The following is a 15,401-nucleotide window of genomic DNA, read 5'->3' on the forward strand; positions in this document are numbered from 1 at the left end:
TGTGGAGACATAAGAACAGCTTATTGTTACTGAGGAATGTACTACCGGTTCTTTCATGGTTTATCAGCTGTTAATCCTCGTCTGCGACCCCAATGTTATTATTGACAATGATGACAGCTCGAACAATTTATACAAAGCACTTGGGACTAAGACATTTTCGCATAGTAAATGTTTTACGGTACGTGTTCTGGCATTAAACGTAATTTAAATAAATTTTCAATACATAAACAGTCTCGCACCTTATTCTTTCGCGCTGTAAGGCTACATGCAAGCTGGGCTGTATCTTTATTTCCGTATTCCATGAATAACTAAACTTTTGTACTGTTTATAAATATACGTGAACACTACAAATACACACGAATATTTCCATCGGTGTAGAAAATGTTTCTAGCAATAAACAACCATAATATTTTGCTGTGTCCGGAAATATTCATTTTCGCATGGGCGGCTGTAACGAAACGTTCAAAATGGCGTCGAGTAAGAAGAAGAAAATTGTGTCGAAAGACGAACTTCGCCGTTTGATGAAACAAAAGCAGACATCATTAAAGTCATCCAATAGAATTGAACATCCCCATGCAAAGTAGTGTAAATTTGTACTTTGAATTAGTTAGACCTTGTCAAAGTGAATGTGTTAGAGGAATACGACGTGTGAATGAGAAGTTACAACATAGTGATCATAACAAGTAGTATATATAGGGCCGTCTCCTATTCTCGCGGTAAACACATTTTCTGCCGAGGTCGCCGATGCGTGATACTTAGCAGTTGTTTACATCACTGACCGGTAACTAGGAACTGGCCCAAGTCTGTGAATTATCAAAATTTTGCGATGTAACGAGTATTCGTGAGTGGTAACCAACTTGGAAAAATCGTAACTTTCCCCCACCCATGCCGATAAGATTCCCCTTCCTTACACCTAATAACATTACTTTCTCGTACCGCGAGAACAGGAGACGCCTCGAAAAGTCAGCGGTGGACGACCATGTTTTTCATCGAGCTCAAGTGAGATAATTCACTTGATGGATCAAGCAGTTCATAGATGCAATTGTTAGAGGGGGAATCTCTTCATTTGAAAACAACAATCATACATACGAAAAGAACTGTTTATATTATTTTTTCAGCTGATATTTGTAAGTACCGCAAGAATAGGAGACGCCAGTATATATCAGAGAGTGAGTGGAATCACACTAACTAGATTCCATAGTGTAATGTCCATCTTGCATCTAGCCGAAATTGTAATTAATGTTACCTTCCAGATTGGCCATTATGTTGAAAAAGGAGTAACTGAGAGCTGCCACCACCGTACCATTCAATAACATGATGAAAACTGTAGATTAAACTTGAGAACACCTTTCTAAACACGTCATTGATAGAATGATATCAACATCATTGAGATATTACAATATATACGTGGCAAAATCCATGAAAGTGTATTTTTTTATGATGCAAATGTTTATTATTTTCAGATATAACAGCCTGAACCAGCTTGTGTGCACTGTATGTAATACAACAATAAAGTCAGACTTGTTATGGGCAGCACACATACAGAGCAGGCTTCATAAAGAGGTACCAGTACATATAACACTGATCATCTCATAGACCATGAAACCCCTTCATCATATTCATGTTTATGTTGTAAAACACCTTGTTTCAATAAACTGATAGAGTAGCCTGTGGGGTATGGGGTAGCCAAATGGTTAAAGTAGAATGCTTGCTGCTGTGATATTGCTGGAATATTGCTAAAAGTGGCATTAAAGCTAGCTCGCTTACTCACTCACTCACCCCTGCTGTGATATTACTGAAATATTGCTGAAAGTGGCATTAAAACTTGCTTACTCACTCACTCACTCACCTCTGCTGTGATATTACTGAAATATTGCTAAAAGTGGCATTAAAACTCGCTTACTCACTCACTCGCTCGCCTCTGCTGTGATATTACTGAAATGTTGCTAAAAGTGGCATTACAACTCACTCACCTCAGCTGTGATATTATTGATATATTGCTAAAAGTGGCATTAAAACTTGCTTACTCACTCACTCACCTCTACTGTGATATTACTGAAATGTTGCTAAAAGTGGCATTACAACTCACTCACCTCTGCTGTGATATTACTGAAATATTGCTAAAAGTGGCATAAAACTCACTCACTCACTCACTCACTCACTCACTCAACCCTGCTGTGATGTAACTAAAATATTGCTGAAAGCAGTGGCAGAGCTCACTCACTCATTATATTCATCCTTATATTTTGAAACACTTTCCTGATAAACCAATATTCAATGAAACTTTACAGGCCTACAGTCCACTGTCCAAGGTAAAATGATATTAGTAAAACTCGTGTTTGTGTTTATACATGCATATTATTTAAAATTGAACTAAAACATCAACTTGCACGTTAGCATGAAACATGTTCAATAATTAAAAGAAACCTATGTACTGGATGTTTTACAGTTACAAAATTCGATTGCCTCCTAAAATCAGTTCAGATGTAACTATTTGTAGTTTAAGTTACTTTATCCCAGTAATGGATACTTGAATTTATCAGTAATTAAAAATTTTTATAACAAATTATTTTAGATAGAATGTTGACACCTTCACGGTGCTTAATTCTGAAATAAGTGTTTTGGGTCAGTTGATGTTTATGATATAAGCAGACAAGCATGTACACAGAGTGAGTGAGTGAGTTGGGTTTCAAGTCCCTTGACCAGCATTCCTGTTATATCATGGCATGTTACTGTAATGTGCCTGGTAAGAAACAAGGTGTACAGGTCTCCCACAATCACCTCAGGGTGCTAAGCATGACCAGACCACAGGTATTGTAAAGACCAACCTAGAAGCATAATTTTAACCAATCATGAGATTCTGGCATAACCAAGGCCAAAGATGACTGGGCCACCTGTGCCCCCCGACAACACAGTAATCGGTGGAGACTGTTTTAGTATTCTAGTTTCTTGATTCCCCGTTGGCAATTTTCTACTGATCCGCATATTTCTGATGATTTTGTTTCATCTGATCCATTCCCTAAATTGTCTAAATCAGTTGAAAAATCATGAACCCCCCCTATTCTATGACACAATGTTAAGTTTTCATATGAAAATAGATTTTGCTGTTGCCATCTCTGATATTTGCACAGTAAAACTTATTATTTTGACAGTATGTGGCTGCCAAATTGGTTGTGGGGCCAGCAGTTCCTGCTTCTATCAAAAGATCTATTCCACACTCAGATTCTGGAGCTTCTCACAGCAAGAAGTTGAAAAGTAAGATTCTGAAGCATAGTTTTCTGTACTGTAACTTTATAATTTGTGTGTACAGCAGACATAATGAAGAAGTTATATATTTCTACAAGATGGGTTCTTTATTGACATTAATCTTGTTAATTTTGTATGTGGAATATGCAGAAAGGTAGGCATGTTACAAAAGGAAATTTATTATAAAATTTTTAATATTTATTTCAACTTGCTTATGAACAAGAAGACCCGTGAAGGTCCCGGGGTAGAATAGGCCTTCAGCAACCCATGCTTGCCATAAAAGGCGACTCAACTTGTCGTAAGAGGCGACTAACGGGATCGGGTGGTCAGGCTCGCTGACTTGGTTGACGCATGTCATCGGTTCCCAATTGCGCAGATCGATGCTCATGTTGTTGATCACTGGATTGTCTGGTCCAGACTCGATTATTTACAGACCGCCGCCATATAGCTGGAATATTGCTGAGTGCGGCGTAAAACTAAACTCACTCACTCACTCACTATGAACAAGAATGGATATTTGTTAAGATGTCATGTACATATGCTGCTAATATTAACATCAAAGATTAACACTCAAAGATATTTTACTTAATTCGTGATGCAACACCATGGATTTGTTTTATATGATATAGACATGATGTAACATTGTGCAAAAGATACTGTGATGTGTATAATCTTTATTTTCTCAGGTCAGAATGGATCACCAGTAAAACAGTCAGGGTAAGCAGTTTGACATTTGTTTTCTTCCCATTACACTGCTGTGCAAGTATATTATAATATGTGCTGTGCCACTTTTTGAGGGAGGGAGTGAGTGAGTTTAGGTTTATTCCATACTCAGCAACATTCCAGCTGTATGGCGGCAGTGTGTAAATAATTGAGTCTGGACCAGACAATCAGTTATCAGCAGCTTAAGCATCGATCTGTGCAACTGGGAACCAATGACATGTGTCAACCAAGTCAGTGAACCGATCCCGTCAGTGGCCTCTTACAAAAAGCATGGGTTACTGAAGATCAGTTCTAACCCAGATCTTCATGGATCTTCATGCTACTTTATGATTCACATTTAGAAGGTTCTGAAGGCACACAACAAATAAATTCCAGTACTTTTGTTAGTAAACAATTTAACTGCTGTCTTATTATTAACATTAACGTACATACCATGTTTCCTCTAGTAAGTGCCCTGGCACTTATTTTTTCAATGGCCATCCAGACCCTGTGCTTGTTAGAGGCCCAGTACTTACTGAAGACCCAACACTTACTGCATTTACTGGAAGTAAATAATTGTTAGTAGGCATTAAGACAAAGTTAGCTACAGGGACTAAAGGACCATTCCTTAATAAATCTATTTTTGGATCAAAGGAGAATACTTTTATAAACAAACGTACCCAGTGCTTCTTACACTGCTGCTTTACCCCTGGTGCTTATTAAAGGCCCGGCACATATCAGAGATCTGACATTAATTAGAGGAAATGTGGTATTCATTATTTGATTTTCACTTCAATTTCAGACTCATTTGTAATGCTGTGAAATTAGACCAGTTGAAGTGTATAATTTGTTGTGTATTGTCAGTTTTATCACAGTCTTGTTTTTGATATGTTTGTGCAAGAATGTAAATGATGTCTCTCTTTTTCCAGTCTTCCTGCTGATTTTTTTGACAAGTCATCCCCTAAAAGTGGGCCACAAAGCAATTCATTGCTGGCAGATTATGGATCCTCATCCGAGGAAGACAGTGATGGTGCTGATGAAGGTGCAGGGAGATCTGCCAGACAAGGGCCAGGTGTCCTGCCATCAGGTCAGTGATTTGGCAGTAACAATGCACCCTGTGAAAATGGTGCCTTGCCTTGCCTTGCCTTGCCTTGCCTTGCCTTGCCTTGCCTTGCCTTGCCTTGCCTTGCCTTGCCTTGCCTTGCCTTGCCTTGCCTTGCCTTGCCTTGCCTTGCCTTGCCTTGCCTTGCCTTGCAGTCTCTAAATAATGGTGTTTAGGTCAGAGTGTGTGAGTTTTACCAATATATCAGCAATATCATAGCAGGGATAACAGAAATGGGCTTCACAGTTTGTAGCCATGCAGCGAATCAAACCCAGCCCTTCAGCATGACAAGTGAACGTTTTAACCACTAGGCTACCCTTTTGCCCCTCTGAACCAGACAATCCAGTGATCAACAGCATGAGCTTCAATCTGCATAATTTGGAAATATAGTGACATGTTTTAATCAAGTCAGTGAGTCTGACCACCTTGTTAGTTGCTTCTTATTACCTTGGCACAAAATGTTTTACTTTTAGGTAAGTTGAAACATTAAATTAACCAACGTACCAGAATTTGATGTGAAAACAGTAAACAACTAAGAAGCGTTTTACAACTAAACATTGTGTTATAAAATTGACTAGATTTACAAATGAAAGTAAGAGCAAAGGCTCTAACATCTGATAAGCTGGACATGGTTTCATCATGGTGTACTGGTGTGGTCTTATGGCTAACAATATTCTGTCGCAAATACTGTTTCAGATTTCTTTGATAAGGGCTCCAAGCCATCAGGAGATGCTGTTGAAGAAAAACCCAAAACAATGGCAGACATTTTACCTGAAGGATTTTTTGATGACCCAAAGATGGATGCCAAGGTATGTTGTCAGCAATGTCAGGATGGACCTGTCTTTGCTCAAACTTCATGACTGCTGATGGTCAACAGTCTGTCAGCTTACATCAGTTTTTGTCAAAATGTATGATTTAAGCCCTTTTAAATTTGTATATCTGTAGCAGTATGATCAGATGGCTTTCTGTCTCAAAGTCCATATGCCTTTGGTAGTGGAAGGGCAAAGTAGGTCCTCATGAGTATTATTGATTGTCCACCTGTTTGTTATACCTGACTCAGTATCTGTGTGTGTGTTGCCAGGTGAGAAAGGTGGAGTACAAGGACAAGATGGAGGAGGAGTGGGAACAGTTCCAGAGAGCCATGAAAGAAGAATCACACGTACGTATACATGTGTTCTAATAACAGCCATATCAGTGTGTGAGGAAAGTTTGTTCCCAGTACAAGCTCTGAAAACATACTGAACTTGTTTTGAATCTTTTAAATATGTGAACCTTTGTCAATGAAGATGCAGGGTGTTTTGTTTGTTCAGATGTGGGTCTAAACAAGGCCCACCGTCATCCAGACTGTGGTAAACAATGTGCAGAGTTGTGTCCATTGGCTACTTGGTACTTGTACCTGTGCCAGGAAGTTTGTTTGCATGTCAGCACCCATTTTGTATGAGACACTCTTCTACCCAGAGTACCTACCCAGAGCCAGCATAGTACGTCTGCCACAAGTGGCAGGCGATTTGTCACATTTTACACAGTTCATTCAATATAATGTACACATTTAAAAACTGTTTTATTTTAGATGGGTCTACACATCCAATGAAAAATCATTGTTAAAATGGTTCAGTTTCACTGAGAAATTATCCTAAAATGTGTAACACTTTCCACTGGCATAGCGACCCTTTGTTGACATGGGCTGTGCAGCTCCACGTGCTGTCATCGAAGCCTTATGGAGAGCAAACGATGCAGCCGGTTTGAAACATAAATATGCATTGTCATAAACCTTACTGACACATTTGTAGAAGAATATGTACGCAACAGTGTAAAACGATGTGAATACCTCTCTGAATTGCTTGCATTATGCCAGTCTCAGATTATTTATAAACATGCGCATTCGTTTACAAACAAGAGAAAAGTCTGGTCACGTTATGCTAAGTCATCGCTGAGCTGGAGTGTGTGCATGACTGACAGACCAACAAACTTCCTTGGACAAGTATCCAGTTAATACAAACTTGCCGTCCTCAGTTATCAAATTCTCACACGATCATTGTGGAAATGCTTGAACACCACATCTCTGCTGTTCTATGTGACATGAAACTGTTTTGCCTAATCCAATCTCACAGAAGTCTGTTGAAACAGTATAAATTCTGAAGGCATTTTTATTCATTCGTTTTTGATATGGATCTTAATGTATTGCTAGTCATATCCTGTGAACATCGTGTTTTGTTTTCAGCGTTGAAACAGTTCACTGAAATTCAGCAAACTCCATTTAGTATTACACTGTGAAAGTTTTGATATTGCAGCTTTATGATGTTGTGTGTAGTCAGTGTATGAAATAGTGTCTCCTGGCGGCCCGCTGTTTGCTAGTTACATGGCGGGCTTACAACTTTATTTCATAGCTGGCCCTGTGTGCCAATACATTTTCCAAGGGTGTATACTTGACCATCTCATTGACTACAGGACATATTTTGAAAATAATTTACAAGTGTAGTAACTAGATGATGTCTGTATAGTTCATGATCAATCAAAGTGTAACTTTCAAAGATCAACCTACCTATTTATCTAACACTAAATGTGACTGGTCTAAAGAATACTTGCAGCCAATGAATAATGTTGTTTTATTCTGATGGCGGTGACACTAAATGAAATAACAGTGACCACCAAGTCATGGTTTTATTAAATTTGCTTTTGCACATGTTTACGTTTACCTCACTACAAGCTACTCATTAATTACTTTCTTTTAACACCATATCTCAATTTCCTATGTTTTAATATAGGGCTGGTTACATGTTAACAGGGCCAGCAACATTTTTCAGATGTCATCCCTGTGGGCTTCCTGTCGTTTTTCTAGGAGTTTCATACACTGGTGTATTGTTACAGGTGTCAGAGAACATTATAGAGGAAGATGACCAGCAGGCCAATATCGAGCGGAACATTGATGAAATAGATGACCAAATGTAAGTTCCAGATCAGAGACAGCTTATTACCCAGGATGAGAGGGGATAATCTCATAAAGAACACTTTGAAATGTTTCCAAATTGGAGTCACAAATGTTTTCAAATTATTTTCAAATCATAGTCTGGAATGGAAGTCCCCAGTTTGAAGCACAGGCCCTCATGTCATTGTGATGTAAATGTCATGGATGGTGATCGATGGGACAAATCACCCATGATTATGTTTAGATAAAGTTTTAATCGATTGCATGCTATGGTAGCATAGCAATCGGCAAAGCAGGCGATAGGGGTACAGCGATGTGTCCGGACTTGTCTAGATATATTGTACTGTTCAGCCGGGGGTCACCTCAAAATTTTATGTTAAAAAAATTCTGAAACCTCGCAATGACACAAGGACCTCTGGTTTGAAGCTATTGTTGTAATGCTCCAGAAGACACCTTTCCGATTGGCTAATGTTGTCATTTCCATAGTCAATCAAAGTTTATAAGAGGCTGTTGTGACCCATAATTGGATGTCTGCAGCTTTGCGGTTTGAGGTGGCCAAAACTACAATCTGATTTTGATGTGATGTATGTGTATATTCCTGTTCCTATTTCGAGTGTCATTTTGAAAGCAGGGAAGTACAATACAGACAAACTTTATGGATAACGACTGCTTTATTTCATGAGTGCGACATTTGCCTGCTTCACAATGGTACAAGAATCTGGATCGAAACGTTGTAGTCATGAAATAAAGCAGTTATCCATATTTTGTCTATACTGCATTCCTATTCATCTATCAAAACATGATTCCATGTATGTTCCGTAAAGTGAGAAAAATATACACACGGATGTGATAATTCTCTGTCGTGACAGGAACAAAGTGGTTTCTAAACTGCATATGTGCTTGAACCATATTTACTTGCTAGTCCAGTTGTCTTGATTACCCTGTTGTGACCATACACAAGTGATGTCATCTTTGCTGCAGCAATCGCTGGAAGGAGATTGAGGACCTCCATGACAAAAAGGCAGAGGTGATAGGGAAGGTGGGAGATCGAGAAGCACAGAGTGACAGTGAAGGGGAGGTGGATGAGGCAGAACTCGAGGAACTCTTTGACTGGAGAGCCAAAAAAACATGGAAGTGATCCTGTGTAGTGATTAGGATACTGTCTACATGGAAGAAGGCCACTGTATTTACTAGGATATGGTCTACATGAAAAAAAAAGCCATTGTAGTGACTGGGATACTGGCTACATGGAAATGAGCCTGTGTAGTGACTGGGATACTATCTACAAATGTGATCATTCACATCTCAGGGAGCTGACAGAGACTCCTGCCTTCACAAAGGGAGAATAGAGCAGAGTGTTTTGCATGAGAAGGGACTTATGATTGCCTGGTTTGTTCATGAAACATTCCTTGGTAATACATGGTATGAATTGCATGTTTGTGCAAGAGTTATTCCCCTTGTTGGGCCAGAAACCAGACAGTACATAATAATTAATGTTTCAAGTTTTCCTGGGGCCTGGATGTTCGCTGATGGACAGATATTTTACCCCAAGCTGCCATTGAGCATGTTCCTTACTTAAACTTTAAAACATGTGCTTGTTATCACATGTACACTGATAAACCAGTATTTGTCTGGAACAGTAATGGCATACGAGTCAAGAACCCTGCTTAAATATCTCAGTGCTTATTAGATGCTGGGTGGATGCTTGTGTAACAATGAAGACATGAATGACTGTTTGACAGATTACTGAGAAAGAATGTGTACAGATGTTTATACATGAAATATTTGTTAAATATATTATTGATATACTGCTGTTTGTCTTTTTCTTGGCAATTCCAGTTTTAGATAAGAACATTGCTGCCTGTTAAATCTTTGCAGTCAAAGATGTGTTTAAAAGCTGCAAGAACTTGCAGTAGTTATGCTGTAGTTAGCTAGTCTTAGATCCATGCTTGACACTGTGTAATAACAGCGACTGACTGGCCTAGCCATTGTTATGTGCCTGGGGTAACCAAGTTATTTTTCCATTTCATTGTTGACACTTCATTTGGCTGAACTTAAGTGTATAGCTGAAGCTGAAGACCCAAGTCCTTCCTACGTGGGTACAGTGTGAAGCCGGTTTCTGGTGTCGCCAGTGATATTGCTGGAACATTACTAAAAGTGGTGTCAAACCATACTCTCACACTAACTTCTATCATTTATTGGTGTATACAGATCAATGCATATATTCTTCATGCTGGTTGAGCTTGATTGTCCTCATGTATATACTGTGTGGACTCCATTTCTGTGATGCCAATAATGAATATTTTATAACAAATAACACAACAAAAATAATATGTAACATTTTACTAAAATTGTCATCACACCATTTGCAAATTTCTCTTTGCAAATGAACCGTTGATAAGATATGCAAGATGTCAAACAAGAGACAGTTTTCATGTTTTAACACAAGAAACTAAGCTGGGCTGATCAAAACAGAGTGGAAAGAGTAATACCGTCTATCACATAGAGCAAATATTTTTTATGCAATGACACACCGGGTACTGAACATGTTTTACATGCAGAAATTCACATACTGAACATGTGATTTGCACAGAGATGCATGTTCTCAGTGCCGAGTCTCATATTGAACACAAGCAGTGCCTGCACTGAACATACGGGTTAATTGTAGAGATTCGCATACTGAACACGTTTTGCTTGCAGAGACTCGCATGCTGAACATATGTGCTACCTGCAGAGACTCGCCTGCTGAACATATGTGCTACCTGCAGAGACTCGCCTGCTGAACATAGGTACCACCTGCACAGACTCGCATGCTGAACATAGGTACTACCTGCACAGACTCGCATGCTGAACATATGTGCTACCTGCAGAGACTCAAATTATGAACATACATGTGTGTAGTAACTCCATAGACTCACACGATGAACATATGTACTACCTGCAGAGACTCACATTATGAACATATGTGCTACCTGCAGAGACTCACATTATGAACATATGTACTACCTGCAGAGACTCACATGATGGACATACGTGCTACCTGCAGACTCACATGATGGACATATGTTGTAACTCCAGAGACTCACAAACTGAACACGTGCCACATTCAAATGTGCACATTGAACTCGTTTTCAGTGCAGAGTCTCACTAAATACAAGTTTTGCACTGAACAGATGTTTAATAACTTCAGAGACTCACACTGAGCTTATGCTCTAGCTGCAAGGATGTACACACTGATGGCTGATGGGCCGCAGAAAAGGACATTCTAAATTTATCTCATTGCTGAATCAGGTACATGAGATGCATATGTAATAGTGCTTTATTTCAACATTTTACAAAATATTGACAGATGGGTTATCTCTGGACATTCTTGTTTACACTCGCCGGGATCCAGTTGCTATGGTTACATGAGACAGGATGCAGTCATGTTGCCATGGTTACACATGAGTTAGTGGCCTTCTTTATGTAGCAGTCATCAAAAAAGTTTATATCATGGTGGCCTCTAAATAGTCAATTCTAAGTTTGGCAAATAAGTGGTTGACAATATGAGTATGAATCCATGGAGTCAAAGCAGCCATTTCACATGCTGTAAGCTTGGTTTTAGTCAGTTCCTTTCAAGATTATTAGTACACTGGGTATATCTGGGGGATCAGGGGTCACAACAGTATTGGATGTTCTTCTATAACACTTCACAGCAGCTGTTTCCTGACTAGTAGGGGTCTGTGCTGAGTTGCCCCTGATGTGCACACCAGTGCTGTTCCACCAGCTGTTTCCTGACTAGTAGGGGGCTGTGCTGAGTTGCCCCTGATGTGCACATCGGTGCTGTTCCACCAGCTGTTTCCTGACTAGTAGGAGACTCTGCTGAGTTGCCCCTGATGTGCACATCGGTGCTGTTCCACCAGCTGTTTCCTGACTAGTAGGGGGCTGTGCTGAGTTGCCCCTGATGTGCACATTGTTGCTGTTCCATCAGCCGTTTTCTGACTAGTAGGAGACTGTGCTGAGTTGCCCCTGATGTGCACATCGATGCTGTTCCACCAGCCGTTTCCTGACTAGTAGGGGCTGTGCTGAGTTGCCCCTGATGTGCACATCGATGCTGTTCCACCAGCCGTTTTCTGACTAGTAGGGGGCTGTGCTGAGTTGCCCCTGATGTGCACATCGGTGCTGTTCCACCAGCCCTTTTCTGACTAGTAGGAGACTGTGCTGAGTTGCCCCTGATGTGCACATCGGTGCTGTTCCACCAGCCCTTTTCTGACTAGTAGGAGACTGTGCTGAGTTGCCCCTGATGTGCACATCGGTGCTGTTCCACCAGCTGTTTCCTGACTAGTAGGGGGCTGTGCTGAGTTGCCCCTGATGTGCACATCGTTGCTGTTCCATCAGCCGTTTTCTGACTAGGAGACTGTGCTGAGTTGCCCCAGATGTGCACATCGGTGCTGTTCCACTAACCCTTTTCTGACTAATAGGGGACTGTGCTGAGTTGCCCCTGATGTGCACATCGGTGCTGTTCCATCAGCCGTTTCCTGACTAGTAGGGGGCTGTCAGTTTCTTAAACAATAACTTCCATGATCGATCATAAAAAGTTAAATTTCAGATCCTGTTGGGTACAGAAGTTTCAGGACCATGTGTCTTATTTATGTTTCATGCACTTATCCCTATTTTGAGTTATTTAATCATTCATCATTCTCAGTTGAACCCAAACAGACTCTAATCACATTTTATAATGCAAATAACACATGCTGCCATGAAGCCCTCACAATCATCATAATTGTACACAGCATGATCACAGCACAAGCATAATCATGATAAAGACAAACTACATCACAAGCAAATTAACATGTTATGCATATATACTTTAATCATTATACATGAAATATCTGATCATCAAATTCAAAATTAAAGTATTTGAATAACTATGAAGGACAATAAGGTGGATAAAGTCTTTCAAATTTAAACATGGTTTATCATGAACATGAGCACCGTTCTCTATATATGTACAAAAGGAAACAACATTGTAAAAGTGAATATTTATTAACATGGATCATTTCCAACAGCATGGTATGATGACTAATTCAATTCTGGTATGCGTGACATTGCCATGTTATTTGGTTAATGAGGTTCTCATCCTACACAATTCTAATCAGCATTTAAACAAACAAGCCTGTATTTATAGTTGAGTCTGAAGAGTTTAAGTGCCTGCCTTCTGCTTCATGTGCATCCTCAAAGATTTGCACTACTTCAGTGTTGGGTGATGCTGAGTTCCTTCAGATGATGAAGTTGACACAATTTAGATATATAACATCAGCACAAGCATGCACCTATGGGAACACAGAAACATAGTTGAGACAGTCCAGCAAAGCACAGAAATTACATACTTGAAACACAGCCTGATCATGTCATACCGAGTGCCATGCTTCTACCCTGAGTTCCATGCAGCTATGCTATGATTCATCACATCTTACATCATCTAATCAAAATATTCCATGTGTTTTCCTTCTGCATTATTTCCATTGAGTCTACACACCTAAATAAACCTCAGTGGCAGAATGGTTTACTTTCAGAGAGAAAATATAGAAAAATATGACACTATTTCTACGTGTATAGTTACCAGCTACCCTTCATTTACAGAATTTCATTTATGTCCATTATCGAGACTGCCATCCAGAAACTTTTATCACAGCGATGTTCAATAAATGAGAAAGATAATATGAATATTTATATTTCTCTGTTTTCATAATCATGATAATTAAGGCTGTCCAGTGAGAGTACGTGGCAAGATTTGGGCACACTGAGCAGCATTAACAATGGTGAAAGACTTGACCAACAATGATTAATCTTTTATCATTACACAACTCAGTACTAGGAATGTATTTGCTTGTGTTGTCAAAAAAATCATAACATCTCTTGACAAAGATGGCATGAATTAGCTGACATCAGTATAATCAAGATGCAAGACACCTACTCTTTTATACAGTTTCGTTAGGCCAGACCAGTTTCTCTTCTTGTACAGATCCACAGTTCATAATTTTTCAAGAATAAGTAAAAAAATGTACAATTTTCTGTGCTCAAAAAAAACTAATAAAATGCTGTTGTTTTTATTGTCCTAAAATGTACTCTTACTATGTAATATTTCTTTGACAGGTGATTTTATTTTTATTTTTTTCACTCCTGTCTTTAGGTTTTCTAAGGACAAAAGTCCGTAAAACATAAAACAAAATTGGTCTGGCCAGAAGGACCATTATGTCCAGAATTAAACACAACATGAGCAAGAAGATGGACCCACATCTTAAGATATTATTCAAAGTCATTTTGAGAGAAATTTGTGGACCCCTGACTTCCTTATTTACAATAGTTATATTCTACAACCTGGCCTCTATTCAAGGCTGTTCACATATTGTTGTAGTTACCTCCCTTACATTATTCACACAATCACAGTGATGTTTGCGTTACACAGCATTATCTGGGATGTTCAATGACAGACCAGGTTTGAAAAAGTACATATGTCTTCATATTTGGAGGTATTTTACTTCCTCATGCAATCATTTCCAAAGTGTAAAGGTACTTAATCAGTATTTTTCAGTTTGCATCTATATTTATCTTGATTCTGCAAAATACAGTTCATATAAGTGACAAACTGAACAGGGTACATCATACAATGACACATAGAATGTGGGTCTGCCCTACAGTGAGACACTGTGTGTGGGTCTGTTGTACAATGAGAGTCTCAGTGTTGATCCGTCCTACAGTGAGATGCTGAATGTGGGTCTGTCCTACAGTGAGAAATGGAATGTGAGTCTGTCCTAACTTGAGACACTGAATGTGAGCCTGTCCAACAGTTAAATAGTTAATGTGAGTCTGTCCTACAGTGAGACACAGCGAATGTGGGTCTATCCTACAGTGAGACACTGCATGTGAGTCTGTCCTTCAGTGAGACACTGAATGTGGGTCTGTCCTACAGTTAGATACCGAATAGGTCTGTCTTACAATGAGACACAAAATGTGGGGCAGTCCTACAGTAGGACACTGAATGTGGGTCTCTCGTAGACACTGAATGTATGTCCTGCAATGAGACACTGAATGTGGGTCTCTCGTAGACACTGAATGTATGTCCTGCAATGAGACACTGAATGTGGTCTGTTCTACACTCATATACCTTGAAAGTGAGTCTGTACTACAGTGAGACACATAATGTGAGTCTGTCCTACAATGAGGCAATGAATGTGGATTTGTCTTACTGTGAGACACTGAAAGTGAATCTGTCCTACATTGAGACACATGTGTGTTTGTTCCACAGTGAAACAGTGAATGTGGGTCTGTCCTGGACACTGAATGCGAGTCTGCCCTACATTGAGACACTGAATGCGGGTTTGTCCTATAGTGAGACACTGAATGTGAGTCTGTCCCACAATGAGACAACGAATGTGGGTCTGT

The 15,401-nt window shown here is 39.5% G+C and overlaps 2 protein-coding genes across 2 annotated transcripts in view; one reads left to right on the top strand and one right to left on the bottom strand.

Moving 5' to 3' along the window:
- Positions 1-275, bottom strand: part of LOC137293593 (mitochondrial genome maintenance exonuclease 1-like) — a 79,563-nt gene extending 79,288 nt beyond the window's left edge. Inside the window, exon 1 of the mRNA XM_067824229.1 lies at positions 240-275. The gene's annotated coding sequence lies outside the window, so the exon portion shown is untranslated. The remainder of the gene's footprint in view (positions 1-239) is intronic.
- Positions 276-444: 169 nt separating this feature from the next.
- Positions 445-9,785, top strand: LOC137293935 (zinc finger protein 830-like). Its single transcript, XM_067824799.1, has 9 exons — positions 445-580; positions 1,464-1,563; positions 3,153-3,255; positions 3,933-3,963; positions 4,878-5,035; positions 5,747-5,859; positions 6,132-6,209; positions 7,919-7,995; positions 8,958-9,785. Exons 1-9 carry the CDS (start codon positions 468-470, stop codon positions 9,112-9,114), a joined length of 930 nt encoding a protein of 309 aa, XP_067680900.1. The 5' UTR covers positions 445-467; the 3' UTR covers positions 9,115-9,785.
- The last annotated feature ends 5,616 nt before the right edge of the window (positions 9,786-15,401 follow it).

The sequence above is a fragment of the Haliotis asinina genome, chromosome 8, assembly GCF_037392515.1.
Source record: "Haliotis asinina isolate JCU_RB_2024 chromosome 8, JCU_Hal_asi_v2, whole genome shotgun sequence".
Classification (NCBI taxonomy): domain Eukaryota; kingdom Metazoa; phylum Mollusca; class Gastropoda; order Lepetellida; family Haliotidae; genus Haliotis; species Haliotis asinina.